The 21,624-nt window shown below is 41.0% G+C and overlaps 1 protein-coding gene across 7 annotated transcripts in view; it reads right to left on the bottom strand.

Moving 5' to 3' along the window:
- utrn (utrophin) overlaps positions 1–19,768 on the bottom strand; it is a 168,661-nt gene extending 148,893 nt beyond the window's left edge. For 3 of the 7 annotated variants that reach the window (XM_041064679.1, XM_041064682.1, XM_041064680.1), the window contains exons 1-3: positions 9,324–9,475; positions 1,627–1,688; positions 648–740 (exon numbers count right to left, since the gene is read on the bottom strand). In XM_041064679.1, coding sequence (XP_040920613.1) covers positions 648–740; positions 1,627–1,688; positions 9,324–9,405 — 237 coding nt within the window. In that variant the 5' untranslated portion in view covers positions 9,406–9,475. Of the gene's footprint in view, positions 1–647; positions 741–1,626; positions 1,689–7,172; positions 7,220–8,255; positions 8,387–9,323; positions 9,477–17,412; positions 17,578–19,332 lie in introns of those variants that run through there. The other 4 variants (XM_041064681.1, XM_041064685.1, XM_041064684.1 and 1 more) reach the window with 4 other exon arrangements.
- Positions 19,769–21,624: the final 1,856 nt, after the last annotated feature.

The following is a 21,624-nucleotide window of genomic DNA, read 5'->3' as shown; positions in this document are numbered from 1 at the left end:
GAGGAAAAACTGAAATGTCTTACTGAAAATATCATACATAATATGATGAATATATGAAAATATCAAGATGCATGAACTGGCAAAAGTTCAAATAACACAAGAACAACTATTTATATATAACTGATGAAGAAGAAGATATAATGCGTTTGCAAAACATTTGTTTTTAATTTAGCTGTTGGTATTACAGGACTCAAAAACATCTGCTGAGGTCCCCAGAGTGGCTCTTATGTTTACATTCGACTTAAAGTTGTTTAGAGTTTACATGAGGTAATGCGTGTACTTGTACAGGCTTGAGGGAATGCAGCAGTCACCCTTCAGCTACAAAACACCGCACTACTGTAATTTCATTATATACACTGCCAAAAAAAACATACTGTAAGCATACTGGTGGTGTCAACAGCCGACCTTAAAATCTGCGATTTGTAAAGGCTGCCCCTGTAGCCCAGCTTGATAAAAATGAGCTCACAAGGCAAACAAGTTTTTTGCTGCCACAGTTCAAGTCCCACATAAAGACAAAGCATTAATAAGGTAAATGATCAGTGCTGAAGCTGAACAAATCTTAGGAATTTTAGAGATCAGACGACCCAATTCTTAAAAATGCTAAAAATCTGTGGCAAAAAAGGTTTATAATCTTTACATAAACTCACCAGGACAGTGCCAGTGAGACCCTCCAGCAGGTCCAGCAGCTTCCTCCCATCCCTCAGGTCAGAAAACATATCTTTGATGGGCGTCTTCCCCGTCTGATAGGAGAAAACAGTACAACTGGTGTATGTGTATCCTTGTATATCAAGGATGAAACAAAAATCCCAAATTTTGCTGCAGCACGTAATCAGCAAACAAGCCTATCAACTATCACAAGTAGACATGTATGTATCAGTTTAAATTTTAGTAATGGATCAATTATGTAATCAACTCACGTTTTACAGAAAATGTGGATTTTTACAAATAATTTGAACATTGAAAGACTTTCAGAGTGCCACTGACAGAAAATTTAGCTGTTTGGCAGGAACCAGAAAGCGCCAAACAGAAAAGAAGAAGAGAAAGTCTGGCAGGTTGTAACAACCTCTATCACAGTGAGAGACTTGGGGACACGATTGAGAGTGAAACTAACAGCATTTAAGAGCTTCAGAGATTATTCTGGCCTGTCTAAGGGGTGCTAATATTTAAACAAGTCCAGTCAGATTAATCAACCTCACATATTTAACACAATTCTGTGAGTGGTGTGTTTATGAGAATGATGAAATATAAAAAACAGGACCACACACGAAGCCATTAGCCCTCTAACAGAAACTGCTGCTTGGTAGATTAATGGATTGACACATGCACTGAAGGAAAGTAATGTGTCACTTTGTTGTTCTGATTAGATATGGCGATTTCTGCAGTATAAGTGCAATAAAATTTAATTGATGATAATTAATCAATCATTAATCACCTCCTCCTCTGATAGCGGCAAAGCTAGTCTGCTGTGTGTCTGTCATTCTCGGTGTGGAACAAGAAGGTTCCAGCACAAAAATCAAAGTTTGCAGGGACAGTTTTTCTATCAGAAACAGATTAAATGGTCTTAGGACTGAAACAAAGGTAAAAGTTTGGCATCCGTTTGTACTGGTCAGTGGTTGAGCTGGTTACCTTGGAGAACTGTGCATTTATCCATTTGGTGAACGTTTTCTTCTGTACTGCATCGTGCTCATCTGTGGAACAAAAAGATGGGCTTTTAGAGAGGTGAACAGATGTATCAAAAACTGGACACTGGCAGTCGGTACGGTCAGTCTTTTAATGACAGCAAAGTCCATTTCCACTTGTTTATTTCAGGAACCAACTGTTCATATTCACTCTCCCACTAAAACGCTGGTAAATGGTAGCTCGAGGCACCGCCGCTTAAAAGCATCATGATCAATGTGGCTGGAACATCAGAAAATTACAGCAACAAGGTGGAGGTAAGATGTGTATTTGGATAATGTGTACAAGATGTAAAAAGGTGCTTGCCGTCAGAAGTAAAAGTAACACATCACGTTTTAAAAAACGAAAAGTAACTGCATGTGTGTGCACACCCTTGTCCGTTTATTATGTTCCTCAGGTCTCTGAATCCAATTCTACAAATATTTCACATTCTCTTCCCTTTTGACTCCTTCCCTCGCTGCTCCTCCCTTGTTCTCCCCAACATGACTCTCTAATAAGGCCTCGTTGTGTGTCAGGCCAGCTGCTTTGATGTGCCTGGCCCATGGCTGGCTCATGTAATGGATCAGGGTAGCTCATACAAAGCCTTGGACTTCACTCAGAAAATTCATTTTGACTGTGTCTCCACATTTAAAAGAATGTGGAGGGAAATATTCCATATTAACTAGTATGACTATATTTATAATTTAAGATTAAACTTAACTGGAAATCACAGCTGAAGGTTAGATTTGGTAGCACAAACTGTGAGCAGAAACCCTTCACAAAGGAGGCCTCTGCAGACTCTCTGTGCAGTGTACAGTGATAATTTAAGTAATGTGCAGAGTAATGGTTCAAAGGATGTTCTGGTTACAACTTCTCAGATGTAATATAAATTAGTGCATTTTAACATAAAGACAGTACTAGTTATGTGTCAGAAATACAGTTATAGGTTTATGTTAACTTTTCCCATTATTTGCCATTTTATCAACTTAAGAATTAATTAAAAACAACGTAAAAACATGAAATAACTGTGAAAATAAACATTATTGATAGAAGACAAACCTATAAATAAACTAGGACAGACCCTTAGAGACTCTATAAAGAATTTGTTTGGCACACAGGGAAACAGAGTCATGTAATAAACAATCAGAGGATAAACATTGCTGGTTCTTTAAACTGTAGAGCAGTCTATCAAGTAACTGCAGACACATAATCACATTCCTAACAACGTTGAGCTCAAGTATGAACTGCAGGCAAATGAACAAAAGATGACATTAACATTATATTATTTTAGTTATCTGACATTACATCAGGGAACCTACACCTCAGGTACATAAGTAAAGGGATGTAAAGAGTCATGTTCAAGTTTAGTTTTCAATTTCTTCCTCGTGCCCTCTCTGCGGCCTCCTAAATAACCAGTTCATTAAGCTGTCAGATCTGTATACCTGAGGGAACATGTCAAAAAAAAATACTTTCACATCTGCTTCTTAACACCATGACTGAGGTCTAAGACTGTAATGTAAGAGTAGAGAAGTGTATGTGTGTATGAGCGTTAAACTGCCACTGTCATTCAGCTAGCCGCTGTGTAAAGCACCATGAACGGAACAAAAGGTCAAAGGTTATGATCACCAGCCCCAGCAGTCGTCGGCTTCTTTGTTTTGGGGTGTGTGGAGTGTATGTTGTGTGTGTGTGTGTGCGCGCGTATCCAGTGGCTGGGTGAGAAGGAGCATAAAAACAAGAATGTACTGAGAGGGGGCCAGAGGTGGGGGTGAGAGAGGTGAAGAGGTGAGAGGATGAGATGGTGGTGGAAGAGATGGGTGGTTTTTGTGAGTTTTTCCTTATTCAAATCAAGGGTCTAAGGATAGAAGGTGTTATATGTTGTACAAGACTGTGAAGCCCTTTGAGGGATATCTGTGTCTTTACACAAATAAAACTGACTTGACAGGATGAAGATTATACATGGTTTCTGCAATTTCCATCTAAGCTTAATGTTCCGTACTTTGGCTAGACATTTTCATTCCTACTTGTGCTGTGCCATTCACAGCAGGAAATCAACAAGAATCATTTCTGCACCTTAGAAATTCTCCAAAAATGTCCGGAGCTGAAGAAGTGAGGATGACTGGGACTAAGATGCCAACTATTGAGAGCTATCTATGAGGAAAGAGACAGCTGGAAGGGTGAGGCCTTGAGGTGGAGACAAACACAAGGGAGACTAGTTGCCTGGACTGGAAAACACTTGAACTGCATCCTCTCTATAAAGTGCTCTGAACCGAAACACTGTAAAAGACCTCCTGAGAGTATGTTGCACCATTTTCCACATAAATCTCAGGCAGCAACAATTAAAACCTTAAGGATTCCTTCCTAAGAGGTGAAAAAGACAAAGAAGTGACGGGTGATGAATGATGAAGTCGGCGTACAGAAGTGTGAAGGAGACAAAAGAAGGGGTCGTGTCGAAAAATAAACGGTGGTGCCGTGACATGGGGCCCAACAACTGATCAATCATAGTGGATAACTTACAGGTGGAATGACTAAACATGTTCTGACAGACAAGATGAGAGGAGGAAAGAAAGGCAGGCAGACCACAAGACAAAACGACAAAAAAAATTTTGAAAAAAAAAACAAGGAGAGCGGGCCAAAAAGATACAGAGAGGTAGCCAGAGGGAGAGAAAAAAGCACACAATTAGCGCGACAGGTATAGTACAGGTATGCTTTCAACGCAATATAGATTTTCCTTTTATAAAAAGCCCCGTGTGGAGGCCTCCTGTCCTTGCAGCCTTTTTTGGCACCCCGCCGAGGGCCTCCGAGGCCCCTGAGAAGAGGGTCCCCTGTGGGCCCAGGTCTCCTGGGTTCTCCATCACACCACCTTAACAGGACAATACACCTGATTCATACACGATCCCCCTCAATCTGTCTACTGCTCCTACTCACCACAGCACAGGAATGTCTTACTGCTGGATGGATCAAAGGAGCAGCAGGGCTGTGTGTGTGCATGCAAGTGTGTTCAACAGTGTGTGTGTGTGTGTGTGTGTGTGTGTGTGTGTGTGTGTGTGTGTGTGTGTGTGTGTGTGTGTGTGTGTGTGTGTGTGTGTGTGTGTGTGTGTGTGAGCAAAAGACAAAAATACCCTTAGCAAGGGGAGTCTGTATATACAACATTACTACACTATTACACATCCACTTATGTCACTTTGCTTATGACTATTTACATCTGCCCACATAAGTACTTCAGCCACAGATGTGCAGTATGTAACACACACCTCTGACATTTATGTGATTAGGACAAAACATACACACACACGCCTAAACTATAAACAGCCGAGGTCCTACATTTATGATTGTGTGACTGGCACGTGGTGTGTGTGTTTGTTCATGCTATTCAATGAGGCCACCTCCAATTCAGCTTCACCTGTGTTAAAGCTTCAAGCTGATGAAGTTAGAGGGTTGGAGAATGTTACATTGGACACTTACTTACATTAGTAAGAGAAATACACATTTTCTTTCTCACAGCTAATCAGTGAGTTTGGTCACTCTGGTCTTGTGATCTCTTGAGCACAGTGTTACAGATCACAGGATGCAGTTCCTGAGTGCTGGAGCCTGTCAACATGCCATCTTCGTCTGATGTAAATTTAGACCAACAAAAGGTATCAATGGAGGCATTGGACATAAATATTGGATTCGTTTGTAGATAAATAACCTACATTCTAGCTATGTGAATTGTAGGAGGAAATCAGTTAAGCAGAGAATCCATTAACATATAAATATGGTACAAAGTTTTTGCAATCCTTTCACTTGTTGCTGAATCAAGCAGAAAAGATCACCGCTTGCAGACACCACTGAATTCAAGGTCCAGCTAATATTAAAAACGTACAATTTTTTGCGAAGTCCCATTCACAGCAACTTGCAACCGTCTGGTAATACTGGCAGGCTCTTACTGGAAAACAGCCTTTATGGGTCACTTGGTCATATGATAAAGATATCCTATCAGCCCAGTGAGTAGAAATGAACAAACTGCACCAGCACAGAGAGGCAACAGGCACAGGCACATTTGTTTGCAGAGCAAATATTAAACCCCTGTCAAATAATCAGTCATCATATTCCATATAACTGAGACACACACGCTCACACACACATTGGAGTGAGCAGAGGGATGACACTCTGCACAGACAGTGCAAAGTCATGGACAGAGAGAAACAACTGTTTCTCTTCCGCAACAGCCAAACAGGAAGTAGTGATTACATCAGGAAGAGTAATCCCACTGGTATCTTCTCACAGCTCAGTGAGCACACACATGCTCTCAATATACTGTATGCACACACATGCACACTCAGACCACAGCATGAAGACCACAGGGTTGTGTTTCGAGTTATGTGCAGGATTCCCTTCTTAACAAAAAGACAAATTCTGTTACTATTCCTATAATTTACATGACAAAAGCCTTTGCGTGACCTCAGAAATTTATGTCCACAGAGCCTTCTGTTAATACCCCCCCCCCCCCCCCACCCCACACACACACACAAAAAAAAAAAGAAATTCAGAAACAAGTTTATTTTTCTGAAATATGACCATGATTTATCAAATTGCCAGACTTCTCCCATTTCTTTGACCCAGTGTTGACCAACATTACATAACCAAGAGTCAACAGAGCTGAGGATATTGAGCAAAATAAACCACGAACCAACCTCAAAACATGACCGGGCAAAAAAAAAAAAATTTGAGAAACACACATGTTCATCACAACAGCCAGCTGTGAACACAGAGCAGACACATTAAATATACAGCCCCAGTCTCCCAGTATATTCCTCCATGTCACAGGTGGAGACAGCCTGTGACCACACAGCAGGAAGAAGGGGGGGGGGGGGGGAGGGGGTAATGGTGGGAGGCACTGAGGTGAAAATCAAACAAGCCATCAGGGTTTCCACGGAGGCATCACACAGTCAACATGCGAGCTCAGCGCCTAGACAAATAGAGATATTTACAAAGTTTAGCCGCACCAGCGAGCAGCAATTACCTGTAACCAAGTTAACTGATAAAACTTAGCTTTTGCCCCCAAGTTTTGAAACACATGTGTGCCCACCGAATGAACACTTAACAAGACAACTGTATATCTACGGCCATTACCAGCTGAAGTGACTGTAAGTTTCATTGGCCAAATACCAATTGAGGTGTGTGTCTGAAAGCTGTCAAAGTGTTCAGACGGTACCAAAAATAAACTAATAAACGTAATGTCACTGAATGTTAAGTGTATGCTATTTTCAGGTCGCTGGTGATGAAGCATTAAGGCAAGCTCTTGGCTTGGCAATGAAACAACACTCATGAAGAGGCTGCGCTCATAAAAAAAAAAAGTTTCCCAGGGTGAATTTTACCTTGATGGCTGTCTGGAAGGAGGCTCGGCTGTTGGCTGTTTTGTCTTTCAGTACAGCACCACCCACAGCACTAATCCTTAGACGGGACACACACATGCAGCCCTACAACAATCACACTGATAGGTTTTCAAGTCAACCATTGTATGTCACTCAACTTACCTGCCCTCTGACAAACTTTCTCTTTTCTTCTCATACATACACCAAAAAACGCACGTCCAACTCAATCCTATTCACAGTTTGTTGGCTAAGGCGCATTATTCTGAGTCTGTAGGTTGAGAGGAATGCATAGAATTCCTATAATTTCTCATGCATTCCTCCCTCCTCCTTCCAGTGGTCACTTGTCTAAGCTTGTCCCAGCCGGCACAGCCTTGTTGACACTCTTCCCTTGCCAAGATCTGGGAATTTGTTAGGAAAACACTCCAAACATCCAGAAAGATTAGCCCATACCCCCACTTTGCAATTTGAAAAAAAACCCTTTCATGTATTGGTAAAATTAGGGGTGAACAAGCATGGTGAGATGAGGGGTACAGAACATACTGATGAGCTGTGATCAACAAGCCAGGTCTCTTCACAAACCAGAGATGTAACAACAAGCAAACTGTAAATCACTGCTGCAGCTTGTGAAACGAGTGGGGAAAGAAAAGAGATGAAAGATAAAACTGTAAAGTAAATAAGTAAGTAAGCGAATTTGACTCACAATCCAATCAGACTATTGAATGTGTTTAAATGTGTTTAAAGTCTAATATAACATTGTTTGAATATCAGAATGCCAGTAACTGAAACACCTCTATCCCATTATTGGCTTTGCTTACAAAAAGAGGAACATATTTTTGGTTTCTGATATGAGGACTGAGCTTGTCTTTTTGTATAAATCCAAATCCGTCCACAAGAGAATCAAAAATTTGAATGTACAGGAGGTCTGTTCTTTTTTTCCCATCTAAAAACTAGTTACAAATGCCCAAAAAGCTTTTTTAAGAACATATAGTATATCAGAGCATATTTACTGCAAGAACAAGTGCTTAAGCTAGTGAAACAACAATCCACTTAAGAAAATAATACCTTTCTTTCATAGCAAGTTGACAAAGCTTGCATACATCGTTTTTCAGATTGCAGAGGAACAATAACAATACACAGCATTTGTCTCCAGTATCTGCGGTCTGAGTCTACCACACCTTAATGCGCCACCTGTGGCACACCCTGCTGCCACCAAGCCATGTGTCAGACACCTGTCAAATTTCCTACCTCTGAGTTTAATCCCATGGTCTGCCATCTTTTACTGAAGGCCGCCACAGTCTTGAACCAAAGAAGCAGCAAAGCCAAAAACAAGGGAGGAAGAGACAGTCCAGGTGTATCAGCACAAAAGTGAATCTGACATTCCTGCCTCCCTCTCCTCCTCTATCCTCTGCCTCTGTCGCTCCTTGACCAGAGAGGGAGGAAAAGATCAGAGGAATGCAACAGCAGAGAGTGAGAGGGGAGGGAAAGAGGGACACTGCCAATGAAAGGGAAACAGACTGGGGGAAGAACAGAACAGGACAGGGCAAGCCAGGGGTAGGGAGTCATAATGCATCGTGGGATAGGGGATGAACACAGATAAACACTGTTCGACATCATCCCTGCATGCAGCATGACAGAATGCAAATGCCGTCTCCAACGACAATGAAGAGCATATCAGTCAGAAATCAGCACGCTCACAGACACAACACAGAATGATAGTGGAAGAGATATGGTGAATCCATTAACTTATCTGTATTTCCATTTGGAAGTCTACCTAATTCAAAGTTCGGGACACAACACATGCCAACCTTCATCTGATCTAATCCCCCATATACATTATATTACACTTACAGGTACAGAGGAGCTTGAATCAGAGCAATTAATAACATGTTTAAAATAGCTACAGCTGAAAGATAAAAACAGAAAGATAAAATTACCTTACATTACTAAGAAGAGATGTACAATGTGTGATGCAAACCGCATACACAAGAGATGCTTAAGATTTAGGGCAGCACATCGACACAAACTAATATACGGTATGTAGACTGAAAACAAAGCATAAACAGGATATAAAAAGTAACTTAGATAAAAATGCAAAAATAAAAAAAATTTAAAAAGCACCAAAAGCAAAGAAGAATCTGAATTTTACTGCTGCGGGTATAAATTAGTGGAACCAGTGGTATATTTTAAACGTTCTAAAAAAAGAAGCCTTCAGCTAGTAAAACAGTTGATGGTGAGTTGGTGAATAACTTAGTTTCCTGTAATGCTTCTTAGAACTCAATGTCAATTCCTTCACAGATGTTCTCGCCCACTTACCTAAATCAAGATTATTTACATGCTTTCCTTGCCTCCTGAAAAAGTTACGCTTTCTCCAAGACATCCACTTACTCAAATTCATGATGGGATAAAGTATGTTTTTACTAAACAGCAAAAAAAAAGAGAGAGAGAGAGAAAAAGAAAGAAAAAAGAAAGAAAGAAAAACAACAAATCCGGAACAGGAAGACGAGGTGTTCGTGGTGGTGGGAGAATGAGAGAGACAGAGAGAAAACAGAAAGAGGAAGTAGAGGTGTAAGAGCATTTATCGAGTGTGTTTATTTGGGGTGCTGGGCCGGCTTGTCTGATGTGACATCACAGACACGTGTGCACACACACACATGCACGCGCGCGCACACACACACATGCTCAACAGCAGGGTGAGAAAAGTGAGTGACAAGAGCAGGGACTGCTTCACTTGTCAATTAAAAGGTAAGTGACAGGTGACAAAGAGGTTAGTGTGTGTTTATGTGTGTGTATGTGTCATATGCATTGCTGCAACTGACAGCTGATTCTCCCCTGAAAACACGAAGACCTGACGGGGGCGACAGTTCTCATTCTCCCATGTTGCAGAAAGTGACAGCAGATAAACATGACCCACAGTGACCTAAACCTGAAAAAATACCACTGACACTCTGGGCTATCACAGACACTTTCTTTGCTAATGTTTACATAAAAGTGAAACCAATGACAATCAAAAAAATATATATATATATGACTCACGGAATCAGAGAAGCATCGCAGGACATGGAGTCAAAACTGTGACACAGCTCCTGACATTTAATGCAGGTCGGTGAGCCAGTGTAGTAGAACAGGGAACAGGGTAAAGGCCTGAGCCCATTTGCTCATTGACATATTTAGTCAATGAGGACCAACTGAGTAAACAACTCTATTCCCACAGAGAGGGTGGACTAGAGAGGCGAGAGTGGGGGGGTATAAAGAGAAAGTTCATCTTCCTGTGTTTTGTTTTCTCTCTTCCTTTCCTTCACAAAGAGGAAGTAGGGGAGGAATAGCAGCCCGGTCCACCCGTGACCAACTTCCAGAGTCTGATTGAATTAAAGCCACTTCCTTTCATGGAGAGTTGCAGCAGCTGGTCTGGTCACAACTCAGAGGAATGAACTGGGTTGGGTGAGGCTGGCCTTGGCAGTGACTGAAGGAATTAGAGACCAAAAGGGACTTTCCGCTGGGCTGCATCAGTCATGAACCCAGAGACAGGCGTCCCCCTCTGTCATTTTGTCTTTGCGCACCACTCCGAGAGCATCCGTCATCAAGCTGCTTGAATGAAGCCATGCGAGTGCATGTACACTGGCATAAACATCTGTCTGTCTCTTTCACTCACACACATGCACACGCGCGCAGGCACACACACACACACACAGTTTGTTCTTCCCACATCTGACTAATGGTTGGAAGAAATAAGTGAAACCTTTTATTTTCTTGTCTCACCACAAGCACTGGCTGAGTTTACATGACATCCAGGGCTGTTTATTTACGGGATGTTTGGTATCTGAACTTGAGAAATTAGTAAGACAATTAGTACACTTATCTTTCTGCAGACCCACAAATTGAGAAACTACTCCATATGCCACACAGCCTTAAGAAAAAAAAAACATTGCCATAGACTGGGTCCTAAATGAAGATACTCTAGCTCTGTATCCCGCTCTGACTGACCACCAACGTTTCATCTCACACCACCCAAACCACATAAGATTTAGTCTATACATTAACAAAATCACTTAAAATTAAGGCCAGTCACATGCCCATGCCTTCTAGTCGGCTTCACTATTAACACCCATTTGCCACTGCCAGAAAATCAGCTTCCCCAAAGGAAACGTCCACTGTTACATCACTCTTTGATGTTGAGTGTGATACAAGAGTTTTGTGATGAAATAGTGTGATTAACTTTTTTTGTTGTGCTTTCCTTTAGCCTCCCTTCCTGACAGTCAACTTTGATTTCAATGTGTGATCCTCTCTAGTCATGAAACAGAAAGTTTTTTTTAAGAGTCGCACAACTTCATCAAACTTCACACAACATCATATACGACCAAGAAATTTAAGAAATATTGAACTAGCTGCTTATAGATGTGTTTTAGGATGGATTTTAAAATACCATTCAGAGCTGGTAGTCATCACACACACACACACACACACAAATGCATTCATACGGAGTAGATGAGTCAGTCGTACAACCAACATCCAAGAGAAAGAAATGGAAAGTGCACGTCTCCCACAATGCCACAGGCCTCCACCCAAGGACATGAAGAAGTAGATTTCCATGTCTAAGTCCTCAAAATCTCTTTGTAAAGGTGGATAACATGGAGCCACAATATCCTCAGTTCATCTCTGACCTGAAACCTATCTCTCTCCTGATCTGACCTGTCTCTGTCTCTACCGATCACTATATGCAACAGTGGAATAATGTTTCCTTGAAGCTGTGATGGATCTGAAACAGGGGAAAACCCTACCTGTAAAGTTTTTGGTCTCAATACCACAGCATCAAAATGCTTTAAAATGTCTGTACTGTGCACCTAGTTTTAGCACCATCAATAACAGAACAAGTAACATGAACTTGTTAACAACAAAAGGACGAAAAACCCTTCAGTATAATGGAAAAGTGGAAATTTCAATAGAGGGATTCAATCCCTTTAAGTAATTTACTCAGCAGTGAAATACCACTGTAGCTTTAAAGGGTTAATCTAAACTCTCTCTGGGCCTCAGCCTGTTTTTTTGTTTTATTAAATCCTGTCATGCGAGGGGTCAGAAGGTAGATTGGGCAACATGGCTTTGTAGCCCTAATGAGCAAAGAAAAGGGGGCAGAGATGGGGATTTAAACTGGAAGGGGTTGGTTTGGAAAAGGGAGATTCACAGAAAGAAGAGACCGGTTTGTATGTGTTTAACAACCACAGACCCATTCGAGACTGATCATTTTCTACCATTTCCAGCCTCCTCTAGAGGAGTTTAAATGTCACATGGGATGGGTGGAGTGTCTGTGTGCTGCTTCATGCACATACACATTCACATGCACATGGACCAAAGAGGCAGAGTCCCACACACAACCGCACCCAGGGGAGATGTTTTGGCCAGGGCTTCCATTCCCAGATTTCCAGCCAGGATTTTGCAGAGCTGGTTTCCTCCCACTTCCCAGGCAGCCAGATTCAGCGACAAGCAAAGAGACAAACACACACTTGTATCTATATATTGCCATGAGGACAGATTCAGCTGTATTCCCTGTGGACATGTCCTGTCCTTAAAGTCAAAACACACTCATGAGAACCTTCAGCCACCTCATAGACCCATTCAGCAAAATCTAAAGCTAAAATTAAAAAAAAAAAAAAAATTCAGGTCATGACATCTCAGAATGAAGGGGCGGCCACAGTGAAAGCTCCATTGTTTTGATTTTTGTTCGACACTACCCACACATGTAGATGCACACCCATTATTGTGTATTTGCATAACACTGTGTGCCGCTGCAATCGCTCAGAGTTTGAAAACATTTCTACGCCACTGCAAGGTGAGTATCAGACAGCTTTAATGTTTCATCCAATTATTTCTGAACATGTAATCCAATCTCTCTCTCCACACACACACACGCGGCAGCTGAAATATTTCCAAGTACTAGGTCCACCCTACTGCAAGAGGCCAAGTCTAGAAGTAAGGATTCATGACATGTAGCTGAGCTAGTATGGTGACAAATCACACCCTCCACACCCTTTGTCAGTGACAATCACATTCCTGTTCTCTTATTAGATAAACAATATTTCTTGCCCTCTGCTGCATGTCACACCCAAAGATAATGTGTAAGCAGATGATCCTTGAGTTTAGCATGACAGGTAATGATGAGAAAGTTCAACAAAGGTAACCAATTTCAAAGCTGCATACACTCAGAGAGCTGCAAGGCACCCACCAAATCTGTATTATGCTGTTTGGGACTGACACTGTTATTCTCACATTTACAAACACACAAAAACACACTGAATAATAGGAGAGAGTAATGAGCAAGGCAAAGAAATCAACAGAGAGGAGAAAGGTGGAGAACAACAAGGCCAGGTCAGGTAACAAGAGCTGTGTAAGTGTGGTTTTGAGAAGGCTCTTCCACAGCCGAGCTCTCAAGTGACAAATAAACAGAGAGGAAAAAAGGTCAGGTGGGTGTCCATTATTGTGGCATGGCTGTTAAACAACAGCCTGTAACCCTGTGGATGATATTTGACCTTTCACATTTGTCTGCACTCTGGAATGGACAGGGGGGAGGGGGAGTGCACAGACAGGATAGGTGGCTAGGGCTTCAGGGGGTTATAAGATAATCCATCCAGAACTTAGTCAAATACTGTTTGTAAGCACTCCTTAACATCTCTTTCAGCCCCTCGGGAACTGCAGTGCTCTGTAGCAAACCACACACAGCTTATCAGGTCATTTTTAGAGTTGCAGCAAATGATTATTGTCATTCTAGACCAGGGGTCCAGGCAAGTGGCTCTTTCATCCCTCTGCTGTGGCTCCCTGTGACTTTGGAAAAGAAATAATGAGTATTTAATTTAATTTAAATGTATTTTTTGTATTTTAGTTCGTTCTTTTTTTAAATGCAATTCTAAATTTGAAGATTATGTTGATCGTGTAACATTAAAATAAAACGTTTTTAATTTTTTGTCGCTCAAAATATGCGTCACAACCGCCGATGTGCGACATCCGGCGCCAAGTCTTATTGAGCTTTTCGACCCTCGGTAGGTAAACGATGGATAAATACAAGAAAATAAAAGTTTCACAGACGACAGCTTACAGTCACGATGTGCGCCGAGGTTCAGCAGCAAAAATCACATTAACCAAGTAAAGTAAATATTTGAATTGGCTATTATTTTGCAAATCCATATTTCGCATTGTTGAGTGAAACAGGTCTTTTTTGTTCAGGTTGACAGCTGACTGCACGCTCCAGTACACGCGATAAAACGATGACGGAACACAGAAGCAGACGGTATTTTTGGTTCGCTGCAGGTGGATAATTTAAGTTTGGATTTTTATTTCATAAATACGAGGAGGACTCAAATAGACACTGAGTGTTTTATTTGAAAGTAAGCATCAACCAAGCGCCTTTTTTTCGGAGTTCGAAATGTTTTTGTATCAGATTTCATAACTGCAAGACACTATAGTTTCTTATACATAGCATACAGGTGTTTTCTTTTCTGTGGGAGACGGTCTAAATGACTTTTTGAGTATTTAAGGTTGCCGACCCCTGTTCTAGACTATCTGTAGACGATTTCTTTTTATTTACTGTTTAATCTAATAGTCTATTAAATGTGAGACAGTCATGCCCATCACAGCTTCCCAAAGCTCAAAACGACATCTTCAGGTTGCTTGTTTTGCCTGACCAAAAGTCCAAAATGCAAAGATAATCCATTTTTAATGATTAATTAATTCATTCAGTAATTCAAAACAAAGGAAAGCAGCAAATACTCTCAGGAAGATCGACTGAAACAGACTGTCCATCAACTAACTGTTCCAAAACTATTTAATTTAGTAAAACTTTTCTGTGGCTTTAATGACTTTTCAGTAGCATTTCCTTAACTGTCAAAATACTAACTCTACATCCCACCAACCTGACAGTCTACCAGGGAAAATTAATAGCCAAGAATTATTTGTTCAAGATTATGGACAAGTAAATGTTGGTCTTGTGTGTTAATGCTTCAACCACTGCAGGCACGTGATTGTTATAAAGCTCCTACCAATGCAACTTTCCTCCATATAAACAACTTCATCTTCACATTGTTCTATCCTACACCCTCTTTCCTTTGTCCTTTACAAAACGTTTTTATCTCCCTCCCTGGTCCATTGTGGGGAATTGCATAACAACGTGACGCGCTGGAAAACATGACCACCCCCCTCCCACGCCCCTCAAGAGGTGTAAGTGTGCATATATCTGTGAAAAGGACAAACTGCCTAGGTTCCTGACCCCGATCATAGGAGGCAGATGGAAAACATACATACACCCCTGCCTAAACACACATTGTAGTGATAATCTCAGTCTTTAATACTAGTTTACAAATGGAAAACACACCAGCTGAAATAACTAATCCAGAGCTTCAAAATAACAGAACGGGCTCGCTCAGATCAGGACAGCCAGTTATAACTTTCTGTCAATCAGTAATGATGGTTAAAAAAAGAGAGGGCATGCTGTTTGAGTACACAGTTCTCACCTGTTGTGGATAAATTCCTCAACCATTCAAACACGCCCCCGTGGTGGCCAGCATGGAGATCACTTGAACAAGTGCACTAATGTATTTCTAACAAGGTTTGTATCAGCTGTGAAAACATCCTTCCACCTGCCCACCACACACAAACAAACACACACACACACACTCACCTGCTTGTCAGTCACTTCTCACAGTCCACCTTCAGCTCAATGTAGGCTACAAATCTCACACAATTATAAAATAGAACACCTAACTTCCACAGCCATATTTCTATAAGCCCACCAAATAAATGCATACCATGCCACCAAGTGAAGATCAGAAACAGTTGGGCCACAGCCTGAAAGTTACCTGAACACAAATGTGCTTTGCTGTATTTCGTGCATTGTTTTAGTGTGCAGCTAAGCGATGTGCTAAATTTTCCCCCTTTGCCATAAAAGAAAACATTACATTTAGGGGTTGCTAGGGAAACCTGAATCTTTGTAAGAAAAGTATTGTGGTCTGGAGACAAGCGTTGTAAATTACAAACTCCAGCGGCACGGTGGAATTCCTGGCACGGAATCTGCCAGCGCTCTGAGGTTGGGTGGGTGGGGAAAGCTGGCACATGGACTGGACAGGATGGATAAAATCTTTTCTTTACATTATTTCCTGCTGCATTTTACAATTTACAATACAGAGAGAGAGAGAGAGAGAGAGAGAGACAGAAACAGCAAGGTTGGGGAGTTGACTGGACGACAGCGTCAGGCACATTTGGAAGCAACGGCATCACAAAAGCACATGCCACCAGTTTTTGATGCCAGTATAAGTGTTTATATGGTGAATTCATAGTTCACATTACAGTCAACATTATCAAACCAAAGGAAATCACATGAGTTATGGGACACATGGCTTAGCTCAACTTCTGTTAAAGGATGATATCACCACATGTTTAAATTGTTAAGCCTTATATACTATGTTTGGGACGTATGAATATATTTCCATATGTTTGATTGCTTCCCACTTTGTTTTCTCTTGCAACTGTATGCAATGTAAATAGTGTCTTGTAAGCCCATAATGTGCTGGGAGCCACTGAAATGAAGTATTCATTCAGTAATTCACTTTGAAAATCATCATTGCTTTATCTACCAAACTCCCTTTACTCAGATTTTTAAATGCAGTATAGCTTCCTGACCTTTCCAGTCAGATATATATTTAGTTGCTAAATACAAAGTGTAAAATATACCTCTGTAAGCATCAGACTAAAGTCTTGTATGTTAAGAAGGCCAGTGCTTGTAAGTATTTTTTATTTTTGGTACATTCTACATTTTGTGCTGACCTTTAATATTTACACTTTGCCCAACTAAAGCACTCCTGCTGCTAGAACAACAACTTGTTTGTGTGTCTGCCTCTCTTCCCGAGGGTGGCGTCTACAAAAGATTAACCTACAGAATGGAAAGAGAGAAAGGGATCACAGGGTGCGGCTCTCTGAACCCATCCCTGCATTCTTGTCTTCCCTTTTCTCTGCTGCCATTGGTCACCTTTCCTCTTACTTTCTCTTTCTCCAAGCAAACGTGTTACAGTCAACCATCTCCTAATCTCTTCATGCCTTTGTCGCTTGCTTTGCCTCTGTCCCTTTTCCCTTGCCTCCATGCGAACTGAGGTTAACTATGTGTAACAGGATTTCTGGCTGTGTCAGTGTTTCCTTTCAGTGACTGCTCTCATGCACGTACAACAAACACTTCTCTATATGCAGTTATGAGACAACCTGTCATTTTATCAAAGACACCTCAAAAATTTGACAACACCTGGATGCTCACTACACACAGGCTTACACACTCGGCAGGTCACACAATGCATTGAACAATTAGCAAAGACCAAAGAAAACAATTCCAACAATGCCCAGAATTATCCCAAAAAAAAACCAAAAAAAAACATACCAGATCTCCATTTGATGATGTCGTTGAACTCTTCATTGGCTCCTCCCTCTGCGATGTCTCCATGTGATGCCATGGCTGCCGATTAATCCAACGTTAGATCAGTTGAAATTGTGTGATTCGGTGTCAGGCCTCTTGACACACAGCGTAACAGCTGCCTTTCAGTACCTGTAAGTAAGAGTAAAACTTTAAGTCAAATTCAACCAATTCCATCGCTGCTCAACACTCACTATGAACTCTATTCTTCTTTAAACGTGACCTTAAGCGGTGGAAACTAATCTCATAAGGAGGCCTGGAAAGTGGAGTTGTCACATGCATTGGAGCTACACACACAAACACATCACACACAGGAAGATCTGGCACTTCATGAGGAACACCGTAGGTCGTTAAAACACTGACAGCTGTTTGAGATTTACACCTTGATGTCCACTCAGCTCTGCTGGGGAAGAAACAAACTGGTTTCACACCGTGGCCTTAGGTCGACAATCAGGCCATTGATTTATGTGTAAAAGGACTCCTGTGAGAGTAACTGATGCTGTAATAACTGCAACAGTTATGTTGCAGACTTCTGTCAAAGCGAAGAGTTTGAAACACTCACAAAGCAAGGTAGCAGAGGTGAAACTGGTCTTTGGCCAGCAACCACAGACTCAAAATCTAATGCTCTCTTCTAATGTTGAAATCTCTTTTAAGGTCCGCTGTATAAGTAGTAAGATTTCACATTGACTGCTTCCAGCTATATTGAGTAGATTTTCATTTATTCTACAAGCTCCTAGCAAACATGTTAATTTCAGACTTTGGACTCTTGACTGATTGATTTTTTTTAAAGGGGTACAAGTGATGAGTTTCCTTTAAGCTACGAATGAATGACATATAATATTATGCATCATTTTTAATCTATTGTCCTGAGCTAAAATTTGCAAATAGTACTGTTGTTTCTATCAGCTGTGCTTGAGATTCACACAGGATGCTGACAGAAGTGCTCAGTAGTCAGTTGGCTCTAAAAATAAAACCCTATCTGTCAAAATCTCCAAACATTCAATTTGACCAAGTGAATAGGTGTGTTTGGTGCAGGAGCATTGCAGGTTATTATTAGGAGGGTTGTTTCAGTTTTTGAAAATCTCTTTTTTTTTTTTTTTTTTTTACTGTTGCCTCAGTGCATGTGCTTGTGGTCGGTTTCAATTCAGAGTATCCTTTCATTATAAACTCAGCCATGTTCACTCCCCAAAAATAGCTTGCTTTTACCATGAAAGGAGTTTATGTGCAGTTTTATCAAGCAGTGCTTGGCGAGTTACAGTTCTAGAGGGATGATGCAAGACCCAAAAATAACAACTGTAAACTGAAGGAAAAGGCAGCCCCATCTATCTTGTTGGTGTCTTTACAATTTCGGTTCCTCTCGCTGAGAGAGGACTAGTTTTGACAACCGAGGCAAAACAACAGAAGGGGTACAGTCAGCCCATTTAATCTGAACTCTGTGAAGCTGTACATTTCAGCTGGCAGTTTTTACAGTACTTTCTAGTTTAGTTGATGTAAACAATACCAGAGTGTCAATGCTTTTGGCCCAGTAAATGAAAAGCAGTCTTATATTGTGTTAATCTGACTTAGTTACCGCCTTCCTGGCAAAAAAAAAAGACAGTGATACTGCTACTACAAAACACACAAAGGGCCTTTAAAACATAAACTCTATGGTGACCTTGTCGTGGTTAATGTTTTATCTCTTTTTACCTCCTCATCCAGCAATTTCAAATTTGGCTGCAGTGTACACAAACAGCTACAGGTCGGGTCTAGTAGGAACAGTGATCGTTTCAGTTTATCTCAACAACGTTTTAACTTATCATTTACACCCGAAGTCCGACTTCAAACTTCACAATAGCGTGCAACAATGCCGTGCTCAGCTGATACAATGACGGGTTCACATTTACTCACAGGTCCGAGGGATTGCACAGATCCAAATCTCACACACACCTCTGCTGTCACCAGGGAGCCAGGAGACGTGTTCCCTCACAACAAGTCCAAAACGTGTAGTGTACGGACAGACAAATAAAGCCAGGTGAACTGAAAAGTTGAAAACTTAAAAAGAGCATTAATCCGATTAATTTAAGGCATTTTCTACATGGTACTAGGCACTCTTTTAACTGACTGGCTGGCTACAGACAATCGTCCTCAAGCGCATCCAGTCTCCACACAATGTGCTAAAAAAAAAAAAAAAAAAAAAAAAAAGCTTTAAGAGACGCCTTTTTGCCACGCAAAGCAAAGCACAACTACCGTAGTCTTGAAAGCACACGGCAGGCAGTCTCTTGGAAACGGAGAGTTGGTTATTGCATTTCACGGGTGAACGCAGCGGTACTGTGGACTCAGGTCCCACAACTTTGTTCCTGTTGCTTACTTTGACTCTCCCTGCTTCACGCACCAGAGGTAAGCAGGGCTGAGTTAGCTAAACATAGCGGAAACATGTCCTTCAAAGTAAAAGCCGACAGGGAGCCCACTGGGAAGTCAAACCAGCTCGAGACAGCGGTCGTACCCGTTCTTTTTCCCGATAATTGTGCAAATTTGGAATAATTCATCGCGTTGACAACGTCATAAAAGATTTACATTATAGCTCACGGCATTAACAGACAGTCTGTTACCCAAATTTAAACGATTTAGAAATTTTAAATTACTTTTTGACATTACGTTTGGGCGAGATAACAAACGCAACGTTGACATTTGCGACTGATTCACGCTTTTCTCTTGCTGTGGGCCTTATTTCAGCGAGTTAATTTCATGAACGTCGCAGTAGTGAAATGTATTTTGAAGGTTTTGACCGGATCCACGGCGCTCACTCTGGGTGACTTGACACTCGACTTGAGCTTTTCCCTCTGGCTGTAAAAGTTTTCCTGACGCGGAGATGGAAACATGGCGCGGTGGGCGTCACGTGACGTAACACCAATGAAACCAGTGATTCCCACTGGAAAACAAAAAGCTTTAAAACAAACTTTGATTGTGTAATAATAACAGCAATGTTTATTGGGACAAGGGTTTTCGAAGCTTTTCCACATAAAGGCACCATAAATTGACAATTTAAACCGAGCCACGAGTTTTATTGTCATGTATGTGTAATATTTTACTACACTAGAATGGTGTAAACCATTGACTATGGAGAGCAGCAAAGCCACATTATTAAAAAAAAAAGTTCGACATTCAACCTCTTACTCTAGTAAACCTACAGCCAATTGTAGGTGAAGCATGAAACGTACTGTCGAAATGTATGCAGAGTAATTACCCTTGTCAGTAGTTTATTACATATAACTGGACATTTATTACTGATACATTAACGTGTGAGCAGTATTTGCTGTAAAAGCTGTGTTTAGAATTAATGTATTTAATATAAATAACATTTCTTTCAATAATAAACTTGATTTACAGTATATTGAACAATATAAATAATTATAATAACAGCAAAAATCATTACCATAAACTCTCTTACCATTTTTTGTATTAGGTTTCATTTTATTATACTCTGTGTTGTATTGGCCTGAAAAGCAACAACTTTTGCAGTACCTAAGCGGACTGAATAATAGATTAAAGCCCACTGGAAAGTACTCTCTGAGGCTTTGGAGATGCAGATATGTTGATCTTCCATTGTAAGCCCTCATACTTCGCCCTCCCTCTTCTCAGTTGTCAGGGCTCTTTTGTGGATGCTTCCTCACACAGCTCAAAGAAGAAGCTCAGTTTCACAAATTAGTGCTCTCTTAGGCCTCCAACACCTATCAAGTGACAGTATATTTGCTTGGCGGTTGTTATAGAGGGAGCAACAAGACAAGTGGGAACTTAAACCTGTAAGTTCACTGGGATATTTACAAAGATTAATATGTAAAATGAGAACATCTTATGTATTCAAGCGACATCTTTTTCGCAGTAATATACTGCATTTTGTCACAAAACTGCTACACATGTGGTATACATTTACATTCATCATGTCTGTGAATACTGTACAGCAAAAGACTTATATGGAATTTCAACAGCTTGAGGTTGAAGTTTCACAAGGCTTCTTCTCCCTCTAGACTTCTTGGATCTATGTGACTACAGTGCAGCAAACTCTGTAATACTACTTTAGAAGTGCTGCAGTTATTTTCTGAGGAGCTTTTCGTGTGGCAGATGCAGATGACTGGGTATCCGTGAGTCCACGGCATCGCCCTTGCAGTGAAATTATAGGGATGAAAGTGTGTGGGCCTTCAG

Source organism: Toxotes jaculatrix, chromosome 19 (genome assembly GCF_017976425.1).
Source record: "Toxotes jaculatrix isolate fToxJac2 chromosome 19, fToxJac2.pri, whole genome shotgun sequence".
Classification (NCBI taxonomy): domain Eukaryota; kingdom Metazoa; phylum Chordata; class Actinopteri; family Toxotidae; genus Toxotes; species Toxotes jaculatrix.
The sequence above is the reverse complement of the archived record's forward strand: the minus strand, read 5'-3'. Positions and strand labels throughout refer to the sequence as shown.